This window comes from Dermacentor albipictus, chromosome 5 (assembly GCF_038994185.2).
Source record: "Dermacentor albipictus isolate Rhodes 1998 colony chromosome 5, USDA_Dalb.pri_finalv2, whole genome shotgun sequence".
Lineage (NCBI taxonomy): Eukaryota > Metazoa > Arthropoda > Arachnida > Ixodida > Ixodidae > Dermacentor > Dermacentor albipictus.
Window position 1 is genome coordinate 57,772,249 of NC_091825.1, and position 10,252 is coordinate 57,782,500.

The 10,252-nt window shown below is 45.5% G+C and overlaps 1 protein-coding gene across 1 annotated transcript in view; it reads right to left on the bottom strand.

Annotated features, from left to right (window-relative positions):
• The window catches only part of LOC135911179 (uncharacterized), a 180,918-nt gene that overhangs the window by 81,832 nt on the left and 88,834 nt on the right, over positions 1–10,252 (bottom strand). The window contains exon 11 of the mRNA XM_065443368.1: positions 5,540–5,771. Within this exon, the coding sequence (XP_065299440.1) occupies positions 5,540–5,771 (232 nt within the window). The remainder of the gene's footprint in view (positions 1–5,539; positions 5,772–10,252) is intronic.

Below are 10,252 nucleotides of genomic sequence, written 5' to 3' on the forward strand. Positions count from 1 at the left end.
GGATGACCGTGGGCACGGGCTGCCGAGGCGTTGTCGCTTGTGTCGGTTGATTTGCCATTGTGGCAGCAGGTAGATGACGTCCGCTGCGAAGTTCCGTGGTGGTACCCCGCACCTTCCACCAAAATGTTGCGGGAAGAAAGCAGGCCCACGAGTGTAAAATAACTTATATTTACAAATGATGGATATGGCGTTCAGGCAACCGCCAGACTTCGTCTTTCTCTAGTCCAACTGAACGTCTTCCTTCACTTCACCGTAACAATATATATATACTGCCTTATTAAAGCTGAATAATAGACACAGCCTAAATGGGACATTGTGTTTCGTAAAAGTGGGCTAGTTGCTGAACGAGTGCTCCATAACGCTAAGAATGTCAAAATAGCATTAAGAGTTAATGGCATCGCGCACAAAGCCGGCATTTTTTCATTAACGTGCAAACAGAAATACCGCGCATTTCTTTTCCTCGTATGTGTGCTGCCTTAGTGCACTTGTGCGATAATGTGCTCATACTGACGAGACAGTCAGAAATAGTCGAAAATTTGCGCTCTTCCTGTCTCTGCCCTCTGCTCCTTGTTTGTTTAGCGCTTTATGTCCTTCCTTAAGCATGTGGCGTGCTGCTGAGGCACATCTTACACATCTTGAAGTGCCGTTATTGAGAAGGACAAGTGATTCCTGCTATTATACGGCATTCATTGTGCTTCTTCCCCAACAGTAGTGCTGCATTTGCATTATGTCACTTCTGATATTTGCATCAACAAGTGTACCTAAGCAAAGGAGGACCTCTCATAACTCCTGCTACATCGAAGCCTACGAGAACAGCTTCTGACTCAGTCCACAGCTTTTTCCATGCCTACCTGACTCCTAAGGCTTGTTGCTTACAAGAGCCTATTAAAGATGTAAAATAATATATCTCATTTTGTGTGCACTACCCCAAAGACGGCGTGCAGATCAAAGAATGTGTCATTGTATCAATAACAGCGGCCACTTGTTAAAGGCATGCGATCACATGTTTTGAGGTGCTTAACCGTGTTGAATAGGGTGCTCTTTGCCAAAGTACCCTATTTAGGTGGCCTGTACATAGGCGTAATAAACAGCAAATAAGCTGTTTCACCCTTTCGATAGATTGAGGCAAAGAAATCTAGCAACACATGTATGCGCTATCACAGAATTTTTTTTTATTTTTCACACGTATTCCTTTAACAAAGACTCCACTAACAGTTCTTGGCAGTCATGAAGGAAGCTTTGTGGTCGGAGAAATAGACTGATATATGTTCGACTTGGTACACCAATGCTTGATTCTCAAAGATGAGATCTATACAAGTGCCTCGCGAGGTTGTCACAGCCGTGGGACGCGTTACGAGCGAGAGGAACGGGATGTTCTCCCGCATAAGTGTTAGAAAATTGCTGTTTGTCTTTATGTCAACATTAAAGTCCCCCACTACTAACATCGGTGTGGATCGATGGACGGTTAATGCGAGTTGCAGGAAGTGCACGACGTCTTTCGTGAGTGCGGTAGCGGACTCACGAAAGCGGCATCAGTCGGTCGCTGCTAGCGCTGGGGGGATGAAAGGGGGGCGGAGCTGGTTACGAGGCCGACGATAACGCCGACGACGACGCGAAACCCAGGAACGGACGCCAAAGAGCCATTTGTGTAGCCAGCCCTCCTCCGCAGTCTCTCCTCCTCCCTTCCATCATCCTCCCTCGCCCGGAGAGCCGACAGCGCGCATGCGCGGCGGCGGAGCAGCACATTCGCCGGCGAGCTGGTTACGAGGCCGACGACAACGCCGACGACGACGACGACGCGAAACCCAGGAACGGACGCCAAAGAGCTGCGCTCTAAAACGGAGTGCTAAGCACACGAGTACATTAGCTAGTACTACCTGCACTGTTCGAAGTGTCCCATTATACAGGTGAAAAGCGAAGTAGAAACGTAATTCTCAATAACCTGCATTGTGCCCATTAGTTTTAAGCAGCACAGTTCACCTTACCAAAACTGAGAAGGGTAAGTGCACATTAATGCGCATTCACACAAAAATGCGTATGCCCTTGAGTGCATCTCGCACCGAATTTAGTTTTTTTGCTCATCTTTCGTAGAACACAGCTTGGTAGTAGCAGATGACATTCTTTTCCCAGGTGTCTCCAAAATCACCAGAAGAATAATCTGTAGAGCATATACCTCAATGTACTGCAGCAGCAAGAAGTACAGAAATAATTCATGATGTATGCGCAATGTAAATGTCGCCTACATATGTGCTTTCTTATTCGGTCACGCATGCACTATCATAATATTAGCTGCCTTGATTTGTCACTAACCGAGCAATTACATACGTGTGAAGCACCTGGGAGAGAAAAAAATTATGTATTTGAAATTGAGCACAGAGGGAACGCTAATGCGACCTCGTATTATTGGTTACGTATGTAAAAGGGTAAACAGCCTGGGCTGTGACAATACAGTTATTTGCTATTCGCAAGATGCTGTGCCCTGTGGAAACTGTGCCTGTGGTATGTTTTCTTTGCTCTTGATCGACACGGGAACCAATGGGTCACTGTAAGCCTTGCGTGATAAAAAAAACTGCCGTCGAATTCACGGCTAACGTCTTGTGCGGGAAGCATACACTACCGCAGACCCAAAAGGTCATCTGTCATTTGTTTGCGTTATACAGATGGCGTTGATTAGAAAATGTTATGAGTGTAACATTAAACCAAGCTAGTTTTCTACGCAGCGTACAAACCTGTTTTGGTCGGCCTTTTCCAAGTAAGGTTGGATGTACAGGGTGCAGCAAGTTTGCGCAATCTCCACAAATCAGTTGTAGTAAACCAAATGGCCCAAATCGAAGCAATTTGTGGACGTTATGTCCGAAGAATTGTGAAATGGAAGCTGCACAAGTACAAGGTTCAGATAACTCATAGACTGACAGAGCTGCTCAAACGATTCCGCAGACAGACACGCAAAGGCAGCATTCTCTTAAGAGAAAAGGCAATGTTTAATATGAAGTAGTTTTCAAATCACCCAGCAATAGCGTAATGACAGGACGCCTGAAAAGCACCCAAAGTCCGTGAAAGGAATGCCTCATGAGTTTCTTACAGATCAATCAGTGGTGGTTTTTCGGCAGTCATTTATAATGGAAAGATTCGGCTTGTTTTCTTCGAACAGTGAGCCAAAGTGAACCGCGCACATCATCTAGTGTATGATCTGAAGAAGGAGGTCGTGCTTTGGGCCGATCGGATACTCTCAGTGGACGCATCAGCCGGATTCGTCTCCGGCTCACTATGCGAAGGCCGTGGAACAATATGGTACAAAAAACATCCCTTATTTTATCTCTGCTTTAATAGGGCCCCAAACAGCCCGGATCTGAACTCACTTACATATTTGTCAGGCCTGTGTTGAGGAGCATAGTCTACTTTACTCCTGACCACAATCTGGTTGCTGTTAATCAGGCATTAATAATATGGAGTGGCTTAGATGAAGCCTACAATCCCGCCGCTATCGATGCATTTCCGAAGTGACTCAAAGGTTGCATTCACGAAAAAGGTGGACTTCCCCAAAAGTAGATTTCAGTTTATTTGTGTAGGACATAATACATTGCGTTAACATAAAAGTGATTTTGTTACAGTGCCTCGGCACCGCACTTTCTTTTTTGATTTTCGTTCGAGTGCGAATTTTTTTGCCGTACCATGCAAATGTGTAGCTGGCGTCTTTGATTTTAATTAAGTCGCCATCCTAGCATAACCAAAGGAAACGCCGAAGCTGACAAATGCTAGTCACTCTTTATAAACTATACGGCATGGCAGGTATCTGCCGGAAGTACAATTCCTTATCTTTTGTACGCCGGATTTCACCAAACGTGAATATGGAATGACAGCATCGTAGTCATTCGTACACTTCTATAGCCACATCGCATGCAGACCGCTTACACTGCGGTGCCCTCTTGAAGCTCGACGAACAGCGGCTCGCGAACGTGAACTGGGCTGACTAGCGGGCATGCTGGCGGGATCGATGCGAGCGGATATTCATACTCTTTATCATCAAATTTAGCGTTGTCACTGCTTGACAGCTCCAAATATCTTGCACAGCTCTCCGTTTAGTCAGTATACATGGCTCCGAGGTTCAGTTGAAATGCGCAGTAAGGTAGAAACGCTTAGCGCCTACGGGGCCCACGACATGCGGACACCTGGGAAATAGCAGCACGACACAACACGATGCCGGGGCAGAAACTTGTCTCTAAAAGCGATAAAGGCCTCCGAAACCTTGACCACAACTGGTAGCTGTTGCAAAGAGGGGGCATTTTTTTTTCTTCAGCGAAAGCTCTATATGACTAACCTACCGGCGTGTTTCGGCGTCCGGCAATAGAAACGGACATAGCGATTTCTAACAAACCCATACAGGTGCAGTACGGCGGCGGAGATGACAAAATGCGGAACAGATTACATCGCTCGCCGGGAACAATAGCGTGACGTCAAGGTTATCGCAACATATAAGCAGGGGAGGCACAGGCGCTAAAAAATCAGCTGAGTTATCGATGGGGATGACACGTATAGTTCGTACACCCGCAGAAAAACATGCGTACGAGGAGCGTCGGAGCGAGCAGCAACGAGAAAGTCAATGGTGCCGGCGCGATACGACCACTGACGAAGAACGTTCCCGTGATGCTGAACGTAAACGACAATCGTGAGCCCGGGCACCTCCGAACGAGCAACGACGCCAGACTCGCAACGCAAAAAAACGGCAACCAGTCCACTCTGTGATGATGAATTGGCAGCGAAAGTACTTTGTTTTTCTTTGGAGAGCTATGACTGTCGTGAGCTTTCGCTGCCATTCCATCTTGTGAGAGTGGAATGGTCGTCATTTTTACTCACAATGGTTTAAGTAACACAGCAATGGCTTGAGAAAAACATTAATTGCAGCGTGCTTAGGCGCAACCTCCAAGCAAAGTGCGCAGCAAAGTATAATATATCTAGGGGCCCTGGTACAACGCTGACATCTTCGAGAGTCCCATGTGATGTCATACTACAATAGCAGCCATCCATAGGGAGACGTGTTGGGCTTTCGTGCAGTCGGAAAAAGAAACAGCTAAATACAACTTTAGAAACCTCGAACTGGCTTTAAAAGAAGTCGCGGTCTGTTTCTAACATGCACAAACGCATGACATAATGCTTGCAGTATTACCCGATTATCCCTTTAAAGAAATAAATTGGTCAGCGTTCTTGTTCAGAGACGATCCTTTTAATTCTTTTCAGGTTATCCCTGGGGTGGCTCTCAAGAACATTAATTATGGAAAATAATAACTACTTTCAGAACGCGTTCTTAAATGTTCCATAGGCAACGCATAGTCCGCACAAGAACGCGTTCTTAAATTTGTTATTTTCGTTATTAAATGTTCGTGCAAGCCGCCCCCGATCTCTTGCCCTCCGAGGGATTGCTCGCACGAGTGATTAGATTGTTCAACTCAAGTACCTCTTTTCTCGAAATCTGTTGTTGTGTTAGCCACCACCGCAGCGGCGCAGCGGTCCTTTTTTCGCGGAAATCGCAAAAGTGGCGTACCGCCGGGATGCTGCTGCCTCCAGGATTGATGCCATTAGGCGCTCCGAATTGTGTGGCGCGTTGGTAGAGCAGTCCATGGCCGATCGCTCCTGGAAACGTGCGTTCGGTCAGCATGACGCACGCAGCCTTCTTTTTGGCGGCCGGAAAATCGGGGATGGCCAGGTGACCGAAAATGGCAAGGTACGCGTCTATTTGCTGCACCACGTTCACCAGCGCTCGGGTGAATGGATCCCTGCGAGAGACAGCTTGTCGTCACTACTGTGCTTTGTATTCATGATTGATTATCAGGGATACATTAGCGAAAGGGATCCGTTGTCTATTCTTAATCTTTTCAAACGCTGCTTGAACAATTGTGAACGCGAGAAGAGTTGTTTAAAAGCAAAACAAGCGGGTGGAAAAGTGTCGTATACGAGTTAAAGCACCTTTATAAAACATGTCCCGCAAACTTGAAGAATTGCATGCAGAAACTCCAAGAGACTCGTCTAAGATTGCGCAAGCAACCACCAACATTTCAAGTTTGCCCACCCGAAAACTTACCTTTGCCCGCCCCCAGATTTCATGTTCGATCACCCTCGAATTTAGGTTGGCCCACCCCAAAAGTTCAAGTTGGCCTACATCCAAATTTCTATGTTGGCCAGGCCCCAAATTTAGGCTGGTCCACCCTTACATTTCAAGTTGGCCCACCACCATTTTTAATTTGGCCCATGTCCCAATTTTAATTTGGCCAACCCAGTAATTTAGGTTGGCCTACCCGAAAATTTGAATTGGCGCACCGCACATTTGAACTTGGCCCCCCTGCAAAGTTGAAGTTGGCCTACCCATAAATTTCTGTTGGCCCAACTCCATATTTCGATTGGCCCAACACCAAATTACAAGTTGATATACCTCCAAATTTCAGGTCGCATACCCCTATCATAAGCTTCCCCAACGATTTTCTGAGGAGGCCTATGTATCTCATGGCCATTCCCTTTTTTATTTATTTTGTGGTTTAACTTCTTCCTTATCACTCATAAATCCACCAACCATCGACATTTTCACTATAATAACGATTTAATGTCTTCGCAAATTACTGTTTTTGTGAAGATGCAAGGCACTGAACTTTTCACCTGACAATGCTGGGGTACTCGCGAAAGAATACGGACGCACCGACATGTGCAAAAGTAATAAAATGAGCCGTAATAAGACGGGTTACAGAGTATGAACAGCTACCAACTAGTCCCTTTCATCGAGATTTCGAACTTCCCAGGTAGTGCTCGCTTTGTTTGCGAACGAACAAACCTAGCTTGTAGGAATAGTTGTGTTCATTCACGGCAGATATTCCAGGGGAAGCATCACTGAAAGCGACAACCCAAAGAGAATGTTTCATGTAAGGTGCAGTAAGCGTTCGAAAATGTTTCCGTTGCACACTATTGCATGGTATCTGGCACACATGGGAACCAATGTACATCCCAGCAAACCCAACACAAATAAGCTAGTTCACGACCAAGCGCGAGGTCTAACATTCCGCAATGGTCCTGATACGCTAAGCAGTGGGGATTGCGAGCATAACTCTGACCCGTTACTCTCTTTTCATGCAATAGTCAAATATCAGCTATCAGTCAAACTATCATCAGCCAAACATCAGTGAAACTATCAGCTTAGACTCAGGCAATTCCCGCTCCCACACCCACAGCTAACTAGACCTCAATCTTCCACATTGAGGATGTTGGAAATGGGATCTTTCCCTTCGAGAGGAAAGTCTAGCCGCTTTGCTCCGGACATCGACCCACAATGCCCCGAGTGCAATGAAGAGTACTACTCGTTAGCACACATGCTCTGGCAATGCTCTGCGTTACAAAACGCGTCCTTTAATAAGCAAGAGGACTAGGAAGAGGCCCTTAAAAGCGGCGATCCCCAGGACCAACTAAGGGCCGTCCAAAGGGCCCGCGAATGGGCGCATGACCATGGCCTTCCGGCCCTAACGTGGGAGCGGCCCGCAACTATCACTTAGTAGTTCCTTAGGACCTTAATAGATTTATTGACTGACTGACTGATTACGCATTAAAGCAATATGCGTGTCCTGCTGCGTGGCTTTGCGTGCCATTTCCTGCTGCTTGTCGCAGTCCCAAGTTGGTATGGATCGGGATCTTGTGCACGAAGCGCGACGTGATATATTATGTAGTTATTTATTCCTTTATCAAGATATTATTGTAGCCACCAAAGCAGGCATTATGATAATTAGAAAAAGTAAGATTGAAAGGTGTGAATTGCACCGAAGAAATTGTTCATTGACAGCACGCCATTCTGAGCAGTAGTCAAAAATAGCTAGTTACAATTATATAAACAAATTGAATGACATCAAGCAAAAATTACTTGCTGCTGCTGTATTCGGCTGCGAACAATATGCACTTGGTAGTCTTCGTGTATCTTGGTTATCTTGGTTATCCCGTCTTATTTAAGAATGCGATGCATGAGGACTGGGACACCCTGTGCAAAGGTGCTGGAAAAAGTAAAGGCACTAGAGAACTAGACGGTTACTCATACATCCTGTGAAATTCTCCCGTAGCATGTGAAAAGAGTGCAATGTGCCGGTTGAAATCTCACGCTGACTGCGTTCTACGGCCGCCTCCACGTGTGCCGGATGAATGGATGGATGCTATGAGCGCCCCCTCCCCCCTTAAAACCGCGCGGTGCCTGGCGCCACCAGACTCTTTCTATTATATTGCCTAATGTCCTGCCTATGTAAGAAAAAAAACGCAATGAATTCCCACCGCCAAACGTTCTGAATTCATATAGGGAACTTTGTTTTTGTACGCCTCCATTGTTTGTCGTTTCCTTACCTTCACCATTCTTCCAATCGCCTCTTACTAATCTCTATCGCGAACATGTATGCACTCTAGCAGAATCCTAGGGCTTGGAGGAGGCCAGAGGTGCCCAAAGTGACAGCTGGGCAGATATCTTCGCATTCTAATAAAAAATGCTCCACCGTTTTCCCAGCCTTACCGCAGCAAGCACATGCTTCTTCTTCCTTCTTATATCGTGCTTTATAGGCGCGTGTTCTAAAGCATCCTGACCTCGCTTCGAAATGTAAGGAGCTTCCCTTTGAGTTATCATCAATTGTTTCTTTCTTCATTTTGTTTCCTCTTAAGTAGTCACTCATAGCAGGTTTCTTTTCCATTGCCGCCACCCATGAGATTGTCCTTGCCTCTCTGCCTTTCCACTTGACGTTCTTTGTTGCCATGTTGCTCACCTACCAGTCGCATACTTCATGGTCAGCTTCCTAGTTTTTTATTCCACTGTGAATCAACGTTTTTCCGGCACAAATATCTGAACACTTTCCCAGCCCATTTACTTGCTTCCATACTGTTCCATCGTTCTCCGTAATCAATAATACTCTGAGCTTCCGCAATTGAAAACTTCTGCAGCCCATATCACCCTACACAGCTTCATTTGTAGTGCTCTCCTGAGTGCCTAACGGGAGGCGTCCCACTGACCTTTGGTTCCCGTCGAGTCCCGATTGTACCACTGACTTCAAGCAAAGAACCACATTCGCGAATATTAGTCCTGGAACCATTACACTTTACCACATAGCCCAGATTACCCCGTACCTATTGTATCCCCATAGTGCTCTGTGTTCCATTATGTCCATATCTCTATTCCCCTTTGCGCTTACTGTTGTTTCTTATATGTCCACACATCTCTTACCTTCGTTTATGTTATTTTATGCAAGGCGCATGAGCATTATGAATTGCTTTTTAGTAAAAACGTAAAAAAACTCAACACCGACCCTCCACGACCGCCACGCACGTGGGCACCCGACACCGAATAGAGTCAACAACTAGGTGAAAACATAAAACTAGTTTCAGCAGAAAGACTATAGGGAAAATGAGTCAGGTCATAGCTGTAAAAATTTATCTCCTGCACGACACGAAACTTTAGAACAACTCGTGGATATGGAGAACATCATAATATATCCTGCAGAGAGAGGTGGTAGAATTGCAATTGGGCAATAGAAAAAGAAGGCTTAAGCTCTCCGGCAATTCAGTAATTGATTCAGGACCACCAGTAAAGCATTGCTCAAATAAAACTCACCCTTTCCCTTGAACCACTCGGTAGCCGATGTGACAAAGCACTCCTGTCCTTGCTCTAAAGGTATGTTCACCAAATTAAGCCATCAACCATGTCACTGGAACGGGCATCTTGCACATTACGATGACTCTATAATGATTTAGGCTTTACTAACAATTATGGGAACACTAACGCATTTAACTTCTCGGCTGTATCACGCGCAATTACATTATAGAATTCACTTCCTAACAGCGCTGTTGCGCCAACGAGTAAAGATAAATTCGGACAACTACTGAACCCGCAGTTTTTATCATAACAAATATATTCATCTGTTCATATGTCGTGCCACATAATACGTGTTGCATGTGTGCCATGTCTGTTTTTTTTTTCTCCAATGCACCGTTCGTCATGCTGGGTAGAATGGCTCCTTCTCTGGGAATTGTTATTCTTTACTATTTTTGTAATTTGTTGTTTCAACTTTGTTTCTTTTTTATGTGTTCGCGCTCTGTGCGGTTGTTTTGCGCGATTGACGCGACGCTTTTTATGTTACCGTGAACTGCGCTGTTCATTCTTTTCCTGACAACTCTTGGTATTACTTCGCTATATTTATTTATAACACTGTTTTGCAAGCACGTAGCATTGTAAACATTTTTAGCTCACGAGATG